Genomic DNA, 15389 nt, shown 5'->3' with positions numbered 1-15389 from the left:
CACAGCCTTTAAATCCAAAAACTATTAGTCTATATTGCAAAGATACATACAAGTTTTACATACATCATTAGAATTGGTACAAAATGCCTTCCACTGTCCATAAAGTTCTTGCGCATGTAGGTGAAATCATTGTAAATGCCCCAGCTCCATTGGGATCCTTAGGAGAGGAAGCAGCAGAAGGTAGAAATAAAATATACAGAAGGGATAGAAGAGAACACGCCCGTAAAATGTCACGAGAATTCAATATTAAAGACATTTTTATGAGAGCATTACAATCATCCGATCCATACATTTCAACAATATCTCTGGCTAAATCGTTGAAAAATAAAAAACAAATTCCATACCCAGACGCAGTAAAAACATTCTTCGTAGATTACAGCTCCTCAAATAGTAACAGTCCCTTGCCAATTCAAACCCAAGAAGATGATGGTACAAGTTCAGAATATTCAGATAGTAGCTCTTCGTTAGGAGACGTTATGTCCGCGTTAGATGCTTTGAATATCAATTATATTCCAGATGACAATATTTTGAATGGAAGTTTGTAGTAAATTTAGTTTGTTTTATATCAAACTTTAAAAAATCTTTAAGTTAGTATAAAAAAAAAATTAAAAAATAATGCACCCATAGAAAATTCCAAAAATATGAGGTTTTTGCAGCGCCACCTGGCGGGATTGTCCCGAAACATCATAATTTCGTGTAATATAATAGTATTACACGATATTACAATGAAAAAATTGCAAAACATTTGATTCTGAATTTTATCCCGGCAATTTGCTCTTTTCGCTCCATAGTGGTGTGGGATCGAATCTCGAGTCTGGCACCCTTCGGTATTACGAACGGCTGACCACCGATCTATAATATACCGTCTTTCGGGCACACAAACTCTCTTCGGAGAGAGGCCTTGTCCCACTAGGGGATGTCGTGCCACATAAAACAAAAAAAAAAAAAAGACATCTATAATAGAGGAAAAGCCTTCAATTCAGTTGGGTTTTTAATGAACCTCACATCATCGTCCTTTAAGTTTATTGTAAGATGATCTATTTCAAGTTATATTTTTGACAATATGGGCATTTTTATCGATTGTTGGTGTATCGCAAAACAGTAACGTTGGTTAAATTTATAAAACCAGATAACTTTTGGCAATTTTTCATCGATTTATGTAGTAAAAAAGGTAATATTTCATTCCTTTCAGTGGTGTAACAAATTTTAACCTCAAAGTGTAAATAATTTATCAAAACTCATCTTTTGTGTACATACAACAATGGTTAAGTATATCATAGATCATCAGAAAATGGTTTTACGTGCCTAAGCTAGCTTCCACAGCACTTGAGTGGCAGAAATTCTTACTCGGGGTCCATACTACAGCGCGACGTCCCGTCACGAAACGCGACGTCGCCTGACAGGCAGCTGAACTCCATACTCGGGGTCCACACTGCAGCGCGACGTCCCGTTTCAAAAGTAGCCCAGTTTCGGCAGAACAATCGCGCAAGCCAAGCGCGACAGAGGTAGGGGAGTAGGTAAAAGAGTAAATGAGGCCCCGGGCTAGATTCTCCTCTTCCTGCTGGTTCACATTAAGCGCCTGAAGCTATGCAAAGCGCGACACATGCATTCGTTTCGAATTTTTGAACGCTAACGGTTCGCTTAAAAGACCATAACGGTTTAAACTAATCACGTAGTGGAGGTTGAATGCGGGTTTATATACTTTTGCATGTTAAGTTACTAGTAAGTAAACTATACTACACATGATGGACAGCATGAAACAATGAGTTTAGTCGAAGAAATGAGTTGGAAACGGCGGCGCGCCCGCAGCGAGCGCAGCGAGCGGACTGCGCTAGGTCTACCGAAAAAGAGAGTTTGTTATAGTTTTGAGAAATAAGGGGGGCCCGTGGGCCCCCCTCATACCGCACCCCCTAGGGTGCGATTGCGTAGCCGAAATTAACGGTACAAACTACGGTTCAAATACTCGTAGGTTGAATTTAACGAATTTATGTATCACCAATTGCATACATTCAGTTTAAACGTCCACAAGAGGTGTAGCCACGATCGAAAACATGGCGGCCGGGGCCTCATTTACTCTTTTACCGGGGAGTATGTGGAAATATGTATCACATTGTGGCACAAACTCGGCTAAAATTTTTTGTTGAATTTTGACGTAGTAATGCATGATATTTGTTTAGCTACGTATTTTATGCACCCTGAGTGAGTTTGGCGGGGGGTGCCCATGGCGCAGCGGTAGCGCGAGGAAACACCACACCACAGGTGTGGGATCGAATCTCGAGTCTGGCACCCCCCGGTATTACGAACGGCTGACCACCGATCTATAATATACCGTCTTTCGGTCACACAAACTCTCTTCAGAGAGAGCCCTTGTCCCACTAGGGGATGTCGTGCCACATAAAAAAAAAGAATGAGTTTGGCGCTTCTACATTTGAAATTCACTGAGAAAACAAACTTAAACATACAACGACGATATTTTGCCCCACCGTAGGAGGTATATATTACTCCGTCATCTCCTACTTGTTGAAGGGCAGTTTGTTTACGTTTCGGCACCCGAAAAAACTTTGGTAAAAATATCAATTAAAACGGAGTTTGATAACTGAATAACATTTGTGAAGCTTAAAAATAAGTAGTATAACGAAAAATACGATGTTTCGTGAAGAATATTGCGAGTTTGGTTCGCGTTTGTGATTCTTCTTCTTTCTTCTTCTTTAGCTATGCGAGTCGGGGTATATCCTCCTACGCTAAGTCGAACGTTTGTTCCTTTACTCGTAATCAGAGGCGTACCGACTCTGTCCGAACTCCTATAAAGGGACTCGTCCTTTAGGACCGGCTATAAAAGCCATATGTCCACCCGCCGTCCACGGGAGGGATAATTCCTTCCGTTGTCAGGACACAAAAACCTCGTGGTCCGCTTGATTGACTCAAACAGCACGAGATGTGCGGCAGCTAGGATTTGTCTGACCTGAGCTCCACCTCGGCGTGACCACGCGGTCGTGCCCTAAGCTAACCCTACTTTTCAGCTAACCCTAACTTCAGGAAAACTTGTGCACTGCTAACATCCGCTCTGATGCACTACCGAACTGGAACTGGCGTTTGTGATTCGGTTTGTTTACGTTTTGTCCAGCTGTTGGTTTGTTTACGTTTCGAATTGACGTTTGTCAAGAGCTAGCGCGACGTCGCGTTTTTCGCTGTTTCTACACTAGCGCGATTTGTGCGACATTTTTTTTGTATGGAGTTCGGCCGCCTGTCAGGCGACGTCGCGTTTCGTGACGGGACGTTGCGCTGTAGTGTGGACCCCATGATACGCGGAAATTCGAGATACGCGGATTTCTCTGGTCCCCATTATCCGCGTAAGTCGGATACCGACTGTATGCAATCATAAAACATTAAGATACATTTTTTTTATGTGAGTGAAACACACGCTTGTAGACTGACACTTTGGTCTAATCGACATGATTTATTGTGAAAACATTTACAAATTACATTTTTAGTAGTCGGCTGCAGTGTTGGAAAGGTAATCTCGGCGACCTATGTTCGATACCTGCTTGTTCTGAATAGCCTCGAGCTTTGGACACTCGGTGATACGATGGCCCAGGCCACCGCAATAGCTGCAACCATCTCCAAGGTCCGCATATTTTTCTGTTTCCGAGCAAAGCTCTCCCAAGAACGGAGGTACTTTCTGCTTGGCCTCGATAAGCAAATGTTTCAGATCCAACAAGACATACTGTTCTGTTGCTTTGTTGATAAACGTTGTAGCGAGACCTTTTGACCCCGACCGCCCGGTACGACCGATACGATGCACGTAATTCTCAATGTCGTCGGGCATATCGTAGTTAATAACATGTTGTACATCTGGGAAGTCCAAACCTTTTGATGCCACATCTGTGGCAACTAGAACGTCTTTTTCCTGATTTCTAAATGCTTCTACCGATCGATATCGTTCGTCTTGGTCTTTCCCGCCGTGGATCGCGACAGCTTCCACGCCTTTCAGCAGCAAATATTCATGAATGGCATCAACATCCTGTTTCTTTTCTGCAAAGATCAGCACTGGTGGCGAAGTTTTTTGTAAACATTCTAGCAAATACACTACTTTTGCTTCCTGCTTTACATATTCCACGTCCTGGGTAACGTTCATGGATGCCGCACCAGCTCGCCCAACATTAATCGTGACTGGTTTGACCAGTGCGGACTTGGCAAAGTTCTGAATCTTTTTCGGCATCGTTGCCGAAAACAGTAGAGTCTGACGCTGTCCCTTAAAGTATGAAAATATAGTTCGAACATCTTCTTCAAAGCCCATGTCAATCATACGATCCGCTTCATCCATGCAAAGGTATCGACAAACGTCCAGATTAACCAGCTTTTTATCGAGCATATCCATGAGACGCCCTGGTGTGGCCACCATGATATGGGCTCCTTGTTGTATTATTGCAATAGCATCATTGACCGGTACACCGCCAATAGCCAGAACCGTTCGAATTTCGGGCATTCCGGCTTCTTGTAAATGTCGGCAATAGTATTGTATAATATCGTGTGTTTGCTTCGCCAGCTCCCTCGATGGGCAGATGATGAGGCCGTATGGTCCTTCCCGACTGATGAAAGGTAAACGAAGTTCTTGTTCTAGGCTAAACATTATAATTGGCAGCACGAATACCAAAGTCTTTCCGGATCCAGTAAACGCTATTCCGATAAGATCTCGCCCAGCTAGGACTGCGGGAATTCCTTGAACTTGAATCGGTGATGGTTTCTTAATGTTTCGCTTTGCCAATGCTGCTAATATGGACTTAGGTAGCTTCATTTCACGAAACGTACGTAGAGGCGGTGGAACGTTTTCCCCTTCTGTTAAGATTCTGAGTCTTTCACGTATTTTTTCGTGCCGTGAATCGGGCTTATTGAGAATGTACTTCGGTGGTGTCCAGCTAGTTTTGATGGGATCTTCATACTGAATGCCTTTGGCCAGTTCTGCAACACCCATAAGCGCCTTTTTTTCGGCGACACTTTCAAGAATTTTTTCTTCTTCTTTCAGTTGTTTTTCAACTGCGCTTATTTTCTTCGCCTCAGCTATTTTTTTTAGCTCTGTATGCTGATCTAGCAAGCTGATGTTAAACTTTCGTCCCCAGGACTCTTCGGTGCCTTCCTCGTCATGTTCATTTTCGCTGGACGATTTTCCTACATTGGAAGCTTCAGCCGTTAGTTGAACAATGCGCCCCATTTTAAGCAGTTGTTGCTTTTTTCTCTCTCTGACTGGAACATAGGGCACGAATTTGTCGTTATCCTCTTCATTTTCACTGGTGTCGGACTCTTTTCGATATTTTTTCACAGGAACATCAGACATTCTGCCACAGCTTAATGGACTTAACCAACCGTATGTGAAGTTTGACCTCTGGCCAAAGCGTTCTTTGCAACAGCGTGTGCCTAAAAGATTTCCGGGTTCTTGCTACCAAAAGAAACAATTATTTTATAATTTTATTTTATTCTAACTCCACTCCCGTATCAAGGCAACAACAATTTGAACCGAAGTATATAGATGTAAACTAAGGTAGATATTTGGAGGTCATTTTGACGTCTAGAATGCGAATAGGGTAAAAGTACCCATTTTGGCCCACTTAGGGAAGGGTCACCACAATCGTTGCATTAATTGTACCGATCATATCACGATAAACTGGGTATGATAATGCAGAGTAGTTATCTATGCATGCATTAAAATTCATATTTTTGAGTTTATTTGATGTTTTCACTGAAAAATTATCAATTTCCGAACACACTTTTTGTCGCTATTTTGGCCCGTTTTGCTTCTATTTAGGCCCACCTGTGTACCAAGTTTGGCCCTCCTGAAAAATGTCTTTTTTATTTGTTTTACAGCCTTTTAGAGCCCCGCTACACGACCCGAAAACTCAAAAACTTCTCGGCGAGAAGAGGGGAACAACCGAGAAGTTTACGTCAAAAACTTTTCAGCTCCGTGAGCTGAAAACTGCACCCGAGAAGTTTTTGGCAGCTAACCGAAAACTCAAATGCGTCAGAAGAAGAAGACGAAAAAGAAATAAATGTAAACATAACAAATCTCAAAAACAAAATAAACGAACATATGGTGATAAATTTACTTGTTTCTTTTGTAGTTACGGTTAGTTAATATTTTGTTATTTTATAGCTAGAATATCAATTATAAATTCACTATAGATCAGGGGTTCGCAAAGTCCGGCCCACCAACTGATTCCAAAATCTAAAAGTTTCAAAAAGTTTAATGATAAAGATCAAAATATTTTATTCTACCACTTTTTATGTAACTTGAGAACATCAAAATCTTCCTTCTTCATGCGAAGAAAGTTAATTATAGTTTCATTTGCTTGCTCTGCTACAGTATTGTCCAGCAAACGGTTGCCATCTTCTTGCCTCCGCACAATACGCCTGTTGCGTTGTTGCAAGTTTTGGGTACTCAACTCGATGACCCGCGATAGGGTAGTTAGCCACACTTCAACAGATTATCCATCTTTTACTTTTTGTGTGAATTGAAATAAGATCTTGTTTGCTTTGAAGGAAGATTTTTGAGTTAACTGAAAAATCAAAAACAAAAACCTCGTTGCGCCGCAAAGTTTTGAGTTTGCGGCTCGTGTAGCGTGGCTCACAGAATTGGTACCACAAAACGCGGCTACACGAACCGAGAAGATTTTGACGTAAACTTATACGGTTTTTGAGTTCTCGGTTGGAGTTTTCGGTTCGTGTAGCGGCCCGGTAACACTTCTTTTCCAGTTTCAATGGGGAATAAAAGGCCAACTCACTACTCCTCAGTGGGCAAATTAATCCTGTTTCTCCTTTGCTGAGCTTGTTTATCACGGAATCTGAAATTCTCACTTGCAATTACCTTCACCGCAGCACATCTAGATTGGTAAGAATAAATCTTACATTTTCGTTTCTATGGGCCCTCCTATGATTTGTGTATACTACAATATACCATTTCCATAACAGATATTCAATAGAACCGTTCAATCGTTTAAAATAATTTATTCACAGCGTGGATACAATTTGTGAACAGCAACGTCTTTTTCGAACGGTTGACTATATATGTATGTGTACACAATTTGCATCTATGAAACCCAAAACAAACCGGTCTACAATCTGACCGGCCTGCTCATGGTCTAATGTAATACTCTGGTCAAATACTGTAGAGCATTTTGACAAATCGTCAAAAGAAAAATACAAGAAACCTTTGACAGTCCGGTTAATGTTGTTTGCTTTTAGAACGACCGTTGTGTTGGGGAGTGCTATTGCGGTTGTAGTAATTGTGTCTGTTTTAAGTAAAATTTCGCATAATTTGAGTGCACACGAACGCAGATTTGCAAGGATGCTGCTAACTGCCACGGTTATCTGGCCGTCGGCGATCGGGAGTACTACTTCCGGAAGGTGCTGTCTCGGTTTCTTAGGCTACTGAAGTTGAGCAAAGATCCCGCGTTGCATATTGCTATTGGTCAGGAATTTGCGTACACGTTGAAGGGTCTTCCAAAGTGCGAAACGGTCAGCGGCACAGTAGGCAATGTGGACGACGAAACGCTGTCTTGCTTCTTGATCACGCTAGTGAAGCAGGTGAATGAAACTCATGCCTATCTGAAGCAGGCTTGTGCTATCTGGTTGCCGCCGAAAAGTGCAGAAAGTTGCTGCCGAAACGCAGTTGTCCCAGATAGGCGTTCTAATCAAGATATCCGATGAGTAAGGATGGGTCCTTCAGAAATACCCTTATTAGACAAGGAATGTATCTATCATATTTTTCCATCCTTTTACTGTCAAAGTAGGCTCTGGCATGGCGTTTGACATATAAATGATGACCGCTCGTGTAATAACGCAAAGTTCCACAAAATGGGTTTTGCAGTTATTTGATCATTTTCATGATTGAATTTAGCGTATTGTTCATCCTAGAGTGACGAACAAAATCCGTTGCAAACAACAAAGCAAAAAGTAAACAAACCGCCTCTTTGACATATAAATGCCAGTCGAAAGAAAATCGGAACCGGTCATGCCTGATTCCGATTTTGAGGAAGGAATGTATCTGTCAAGAGCATTTGGCAGATAACTTCTGGAAACATATGACAGATACATTCCTTGTCTAATAAGGGTAAAAAGGGAAAATTGTCGTCAGTGCTCGCCGTTTTCCCTTTGTTTATAAACAATATTTGACACTTGAGTTTAATCAATATGGTGGACATGAAATCCCCTATTCCATAACCGGAGTCATTAACCGTGGGCCTGCTACACAAGCCGCAATCTTTGCGGTTCGTGTAGCCGCGTTTTGCGGTACCAATTCTGTGAGCCATGCTACACGAGCCGCAAACTCAAAAACTTTGCGGCGCTAAGAGGTTTTTGTTTTTGATTTTTGAGTTAACTCAAAAATCTTCCTTCAAGCAAACAAGATCTTATTTCAATGCACACAAAAAGTAAAAGATGGATAATCTGTTGATGAATGAAGTGTGGCTAACTACCCTATCGCGGGTCATCGAGTCAAAACTTGCAACAACGCAACAGGCGTATTGTGCGTAGGCAAAAAGATGGCAACCGTTTGCTGGACAATACCCCGGCGGCCAAAGTGTACTGTTTAGCCAGTTGTCAAAACGAACAGCCTATATTTCCCGTGTGAGGATATGTGCACCACACCGAGTGTATATGTCTGCTGAAGCTCGAAGAAGCTGCACGGAATTTGCATTCTCGTCTAGCTGTTGGTTTTGTGATAAACAAAGTAAAATATAGTTGGAAACTTGTTCAGAACAAAGTTCTTAGACCAAATATGTACGGTGCGTGTTAAGGAAAGTTTAGGTTTATTGGGAACTGTACAATTGGAACGCAATACGTCCATTGCAGCATCGACGAAGAAGTTTCATCGTCTCTGTACAAAATATCATCTTCAGCTTATGAAAACTATAAGTACGTATTAATCATTTAAAACGATTTGTTTGTTAACCTAAACTTCTTCAAATCATGTATCTAATTGTTTATTCATTCTTTTCCGCAGTGCCAATTAGAAATAACAACAAACGGACCAGCCCCGCATCCAAGCAGGAAGAGCTGGATGGGTGAAATATTTCCTCCCAACGCATATCCGAAGACTGATCCCGTACGAAGTTAAACTCTTCGAAGCATCTTGATATAGTTGCAGATAAAAAATGGGACCCAAAAACACTAAAAGTATGTACAGGCAAAAACTTGTAATAAAATCATCGTGGTAAAAATAAACTCTTGTATTTATCTTTATGAGTTGTATAAACATTGAAAATAAAATAAATAAAAGGGAAAGGCCTTTTGTAGAGCTCCTCGCGAAACCTTCGTATAGGTCTTCTTAACAGAAGCCCTAACAGTACACCTTGCAATTGTTTTAAGCGGTGCACTTTTGACGATTTTGCGCCCCTGGGGAAGGGCCTAAATGAATACCACAGAAGTGTTATGTCAAGTCATGAAATGTCATTTTAAACTGGACGACTTCACCTTCTAATTTATACACCTTGCTGTCAACAGCTCGGAAATCAAAGAACATTTGACACGCAGTGTTGCTACATTCGTTGTTGTGACTGTGAAGAACGTAGAAGTACAACTCGCAAAATCAACCAAAATGAAGCTGCTAAATAATTTGCTTCTGAAACGCACCTCGACGTATCTTGTGGGAATAGCTGGATGTGTGTTTTTCTTTGAACGCGGTTTCGACATGATTACCGATGCTGTGTTCGAATCTCACAACAAAGGCGTAAGTGCTCCTTGCATCTTCCCCATTCCTGACGCTCATTATGTAATGCACGTATTTCCTTCATGATTTGCATTGCAGAAATTGTGGAACGATATCAAGCAGAAGTACGAGCAATAACTAATCTACAAGACGCCTGTTGCAGTTACAATTTATTCGAAATAAAATGTAGCTCACTAAAAATCTAATCATTGTTGTTGAAAGTTTATTCCGTAATCTCCCATGGCTTTTCCGGGCGGTGCATGTCCCAGCTGTACGATGGACGAATTCGTTCTGGCTCTTGGAGTTTAACCCCGCATTCTTCAACTGTCCGCAAGAATGATTCTACCTTTCCTCCGGCACTTGGTTTCAGATCACTCCACATTTCCGTCAATCCGGCATCCAAACAACGTGCTGCAAACACTTTTGCCAGATTGGTGTAAGCCGAAAAATCATTGCCCTTATATAAATGCCGCTTCAGTGCCCATTCCGTCGTGCTACATTCAATAACTGGTCCGTTTTGAAAGTGAACCACCTTCGCTGTTACGTATTTATTAGTAGCAGTAATCTCCAGCCTAAGTAAAACAAAAGTAGCATTGAACAAGATTGTAAAAAAATCAACAAGTTCATTACCTGTGCCAAAAGTTCCGTACTGGTTTCTCTAAATGATAGCCATCTGTTTTATACGCCAGTCTCAACCGCTCCAAATTCCGTGGGTTCCTATTTACCATACATAGCTCACCATTGGATGCTTGATTTGTTTGTCGAATTTTAGAAAGAATTCTCTTCGCACTAGCCGCCATCGTTCGCGTGTCGCTGGTTGGTCGATGTGATATACTTATTGTGTCGTTATGCCAAGATCTCGTACAACCAGGTCCAGTCAAAGCGTTTCATTCCTCCGATTTCTAAACCAGTTGTCAACAGAATTTTTATAGGGTAAAAGTACCAATTTTGGCCAACTTAGGGAAGGGGTACCACAAAAAATCGTTGCATTAACTGTACCGATCATATAACGATAAACTTGGTATGGTAATGTAGAGTAATTTGTAATTTGTAATTTTTATTGAAATTCAACGGACCATATTTGGCCCCCTTGAAGCGTTTAAGTTTAGTACAATACATAGCTTAATACCATTTAAATCTAACGGGTGACCGGTTCCACCCCACGAATAGAAAACAAAAACGCGGATCTAGACATGTCAGGTTCAAAACGATCCCAGACTGCATTAAATTCGCGGCACATAACAAGAAACGGGTCTGAGGATCCAAAACGGGTACGACGAACCTCAACGTCAAGTAGCGTTCTAGCACGGAGTGTTCTCGCAGGGACGTATAAACAGAGCCCCGAGAGAAGTTCCGGCGCATCATATGATGGCAATATGAGTAGCTTTCTAAGCATGCACTAAAATTCTTATCAATGAGTGTATTTTATGTTTTCACTGAAAAATTTTCCGAACACACTTTTTGTCGTTATTTTGGCCCACATAAAACATGCTTTTTATGTGTTTTATGGTTTAAATAATCTTTAAAATAATTTAGAAACTGCTATTTACATTTGCCATTGTTAAATATCTGATCCATCGTTGGATTTTAATAGCCACCTTTTAGCAGGGTGATTTTCGTTTAGAAAAATTCTGCTGAAAATTGAAATCGCTACGCTACTATGCCATGTGGACGCGGTCTGACAGTCAACTGTCAGTGTCAGAATGCATACAAATTTCGTTTCAATCGAAATTAAAATTATTTCTCGTACTCAAAAAAATCATCTCATGTTTTGATAATTCCGAAACACACTTTAAAGTTTAAAAGTTCTTGCACACATTGCCAATGTTGGCGCCAACTTTCACTGCCAATATGCAGATTCTATGGTATCGCCATCTGTCTGAAAAATTTGCAAAAAAAAACTTGCTCAACCAAAACATTTTGGTTGCAACCTCGCCAATTTTTGACAATTCAATATTCCCCAGCGGCCAAATTGTACTGTTTAGCCAGTTGTCAAAACGAACAGCCTATGTTTCCCGTGTGTGGATATGTGCACCACACCGAGTGTATATGTCTGCTGAAGCTCTAAGAAGCTGAACGGAATTTGCATTCTCGTCTAGCTGTTGGTGTTGTGATAAACAAAGTAAAATATAGTTGGAAACTTGTTCAGTACAAAGTTCTTAGACCAAATATGTACGGTGCGTGTTAAGGAAAGTTTAGGTTTATTGGGAAGTGTACAATTGGAACGGAATACGTCCATTGCAGCATCGACGAAGAAGTTTCATCGTCTCTGTACAAAATATCATCTTCAGCTTATGGAAACTATAAGTACGTATTAATCATTTAAAACGATTTGTTTGTTAACCTAAACTTCTTCTAATCATGTATCTATTTGTTTATTCATTCTTTTCCGCAGTGCCAATTAGAAATAACAACAAACAGACCAGGAAGAGCTGGATGGGTGAGATATTTCCTCTCAGACCGAAGACTGATCCCGTACGAAGTTAAACTCTTCGAAGCATCTTGAAATAGTTGCAGATAAAAAATGGGACCCAAAAACACTAAAAGTATGTACAGGTAAAAACTTGTAATAAAATCATCGTGGTAAAAATAAACTCTTGTATTTATCTTTATGAGTTGTATAAACCTCCCGGTTGACAAAAATTCAAATTTTTTGCAGCTGTCATGTAGTACCAGCAAGTTTTTCCATGGCAGATTGCTGGGACTCTTGCTGGAAGTACATAGTACCAGCAACAATTGAGGGTATTACGATTCGGAGCGCGGAAACGATAAACTTCTCGACGCTGGCCCATACAAAAGGTAAACAACACTTTGAAAAAAGCGAAAAAATGGCTGGGCGACTCGACGATCCAAAACGACGCCACCTGCGTGTCGAGACGATGCGCGGATACGAAACGACGCGCGTCCTTATCGTCGAGCAGTTTCAAGCACCTCCTGGTCGATGGATCTCTATAGACCGTATGTGTCCGGAGCATATGTGGGTTCTATAGATCTAGGTATTTACCAAGAACATGATAATTCAGGATGCACTTTTCATATCAACGTTGTGTTTTGACAAGTCACTTTGATTTATTTAGCCATTTAGCCATAGTATAAAACACACCAATAACTCGATCGTTTTGAAAATTGATTAAAAATCAAAGTGCTCGAAACTTGTTAAAAACTATATATTTATATACCTTGAAATACTTGTATAAATACCCAGGTTGCTATTCGAGCAAATATGCGGAAACTTTCGAGCAATAACGCGGAACTGGATCATAATACCCTCAAATGTCAATTTCTGTCAACCGGGCTTGAAAATAAAATAAATAAAAGGGAAAGGCCTTTTGTAGAGCTCTTTGCGAAACCTTCGTATAGGTCTTCTTAACAGAAGCCCTAACAGTACACCTTGCAATTGTTCTAAACGGTGCACTTTTACTGGTGCTGGTGTCAGTGCTTTACCGCACGATCTTTTGACAGACGAAAATGTATGGGATTTGACAGCTGCAAGGTTCGCACGATTTCTCCGCACGATAAAATCAAAATCTTTTGATTTTATCGGATGGACGCATCCGATTTTATCTGTCAACAAAGTTGGACTTTATAAACTCGGAGTTGTGCCTTTCATCTAAGAAAAATAATAAAATTCATTTAATCGTCTTAGAATTTAAAAAATTACAGAAAAATTGGCGGACCTGTCGTCCGACAAAACATCGTGCGGTAAAGCAATGACACCAGCCGCCGCCGGGTCTGGCACATTTTGCGCCGCCGGGTCTGGCTCAAAGCTCGCGGTAACGACCAGTGGTGAAACGGGTAGCGCCCGTCAGGTTGTTAGGTCCGAAAAAAAAACCAGTATTCGGAATCGCGCCCGGATCTTTCGAATATTCCCCTGATGTTAAACAAAAAACAGCATAGATTGTTATACAAGCAATTTTGTCTGAAGATGGAAGTGGGATCACTGCGTTGAGTTAAACTTACGAACAATGATCCGAACATTTCCTCTACCTCAGCTGTGTCGTCTGCTGTTGCCAAATCTTCTTACAAGTTGTTGTTTTCTTCACTGTGATGAATATTTTTACCCGTTTCGATCATTGTACCGATTGAATGCTTTAAAAAACTCTGATCTATGATGCTACAATAGTCGGCAGCACGGAATAAACAACCAAATATTTACGATCCGTATCATGCCTGTTTTGCTGTTACCGTAGATGTACCATATTTGGCGCAGTTAAGGAAATTCTGCATAAAAAGTTGAATAACCAAATCAATGTTCGGTCAAATCATACTACGTTTTGCCTAACTACCATAGAATACAAGTAAAATAAGTGAGAAACTCTTAAATTAATATTTCTTCAAGTTTCAGAAACCTTTCGTGTGGCACATGTTCCTAACTTGGCGCATTGTTTTTGCAATGTTCCTTACTTGACGCGATGTGTTCCTTACTTGGCGCACTCAAAACAAAATGGACGCAGTACATTGAATTCAACAGCTTTATTCAAAATTCAACTTAAAACAATAGAAACACTTTTCAACAGCAATTTAAAAAATAATTTAGCTTTTTTTGCAGCGGACTTAGGCTTCTCTCGTGAAAATAAAACTATCTCATCGTTAACTTTTATAATCTCATTCATCAAAGCCTTCTTCGATTCAAAAATATCTAGCAGTGCGAACAGTCATATTCTCCACGGTGCATAATTAGGAACACTGTGAGCCAAACTTGGCGCAAAATATTTATGCTTCAAAATTAGTATAAAAATCGGTAAAATCCCAAATGAAGCCCCCCCAGCCGAAATCGCTGTTGTGGCTACACCATTTGTGAGCGGATGCACCTTAAAGGTATGCAATTGGTGAAACAAATGCCGTTGTGTAAACCGTTTGAATTGAATTCTCATTAAATTAAAGATGATGATTATACTGGAAAGGATGTACAACATAAACTCCCTCATGCATTACTTACATGAGTGTATGAAAATTCGGCTACGCCATCAACCTAGGGGTGCGGTATGAGGGGGGCCCACGGGCCCCCCTTATTTCACAAATTTATAACAAACTCCCTTTTTCGGTAGACCTAGCGCAGTCCGCTCGCTGCGCTCGCTGCGGGCGCGCCGCCGTTTCAAACTCATTTCTTCAGTCCAACTCATTGGTTTATGATCTCCATCTTGCTCAGTTTAACCGATTAGTTCAAGTCATTACAGCTTCTAACGGAAATTCAGCTGTTAAAATATTCAAACTGAATTGATGTGCCACCTATTGCATACTTTCAGGCGCACATGTTGAAAAAATGACGACGATGCGGCGACGGGGGGGCTTCATTTGGGATTATACCTAAAAATCTCAAAAAGCGCCGAATCTAACCACGATTCATTGGAAATACTTACTTTTTAACAGTTTCTGATAAAAAAAAAATCCCTAATAATTTTTCCTTTGCGGATAAATGATTGGAAACAGTTTCACCATCTCCTTAGCAGCTTCGCTAACGCGGGTAAAAAATGGAGCACTTGTAGGATGGAATTTTTCATTTAATTAAATTTACATCCAATAACAAAAATCAATAACATGTTTTGATGCGGATGTATTGTACAAACATAAACAAATATTTTACTGCATATTTTAGACTCAAATGTTTTGAAAATAGTCTAATATCGAAGAAAATATTAGAAAGTGCGCCAAGTTTGGACCCGCGCCAAGTATGGTGCTTCTACGGTACAGA

The 15389-nt window shown here is 40.6% G+C and overlaps 3 protein-coding genes across 3 annotated transcripts; 1 reads left to right on the top strand and 2 right to left on the bottom strand.

Moving 5' to 3' along the window:
• Positions 1–3423: 3423 nt before the first annotated feature.
• On the bottom strand, positions 3424–5353 carry LOC131285949 (ATP-dependent RNA helicase abstrakt). Its single transcript, XM_058314806.1, has one exon. The coding sequence runs from the start codon at positions 5330–5332 to the stop codon at positions 3488–3490; it is 1845 nt and encodes a 614-aa protein (XP_058170789.1). The 5' UTR covers positions 5333–5353; the 3' UTR covers positions 3424–3487.
• Positions 5354–9486: 4133 nt separating this feature from the next.
• LOC131292318 (cytochrome b-c1 complex subunit 9) lies at positions 9487–9903 on the top strand. Its single transcript, XM_058320802.1, has 2 exons — positions 9487–9718; positions 9797–9903. The coding sequence occupies exons 1-2, from the start codon at positions 9587–9589 to the stop codon at positions 9833–9835; spliced, it is 171 nt and encodes a 56-aa protein (XP_058176785.1). The 5' UTR covers positions 9487–9586; the 3' UTR covers positions 9836–9903.
• Positions 9851–10539, bottom strand: LOC131292302 (large ribosomal subunit protein uL18m). The gene is made up of 2 exons (XM_058320801.1): positions 10328–10539; positions 9851–10269 (listed from the first exon to the last, which is right to left on the bottom strand). Exons 1-2 carry the CDS (start codon positions 10495–10497, stop codon positions 9921–9923), a joined length of 519 nt encoding a protein of 172 aa, XP_058176784.1. The 5' UTR covers positions 10498–10539; the 3' UTR covers positions 9851–9920.
• Between the last annotated feature and the right edge of the window lie 4850 nt (positions 10540–15389).

This window comes from Anopheles ziemanni, chromosome 2 (genome assembly GCF_943734765.1).
Source record: "Anopheles ziemanni chromosome 2, idAnoZiCoDA_A2_x.2, whole genome shotgun sequence".
Classification (NCBI taxonomy): Eukaryota; Metazoa; Arthropoda; class Insecta; order Diptera; family Culicidae; genus Anopheles; species Anopheles ziemanni.
Note: the sequence above shows the minus strand (reverse complement) of the source record. Positions and strands in the feature narration are given on the sequence as shown.

What these genes read in the sequence shown, in the direction of transcription:
- LOC131285949 (XM_058314806.1), bottom strand. Translation starts at nt 5,332, where the DNA reads ATGTCTGATGTTCCTGTGAAAAAATATCGAAAAGAGTCCGACACCAGT.
- LOC131292318 (XM_058320802.1), top strand. Translation starts at nt 9,587, where the DNA reads ATGAAGCTGCTAAATAATTTGCTTCTGAAACGCACCTCGACGTATCTT. An exon ending in TCGAATCTCACAACAAAGGC is followed by an intron (nt 9,719 to 9,796) that starts GTAAGTGCTCCT and finishes TTTGCATTGCAG; the next exon opens with AAATTGTGGAACGATATCAA.
- LOC131292302 (XM_058320801.1), bottom strand. Translation starts at nt 10,497, where the DNA reads ATGGCGGCTAGTGCGAAGAGAATTCTTTCTAAAATTCGACAAACAAAT. An exon ending in GTACGGAACTTTTGGCACAG is followed by an intron (nt 10,270 to 10,327) that starts GTAATGAACTTG and finishes TGTTTTACTTAG; the next exon opens with GCTGGAGATTACTGCTACTA.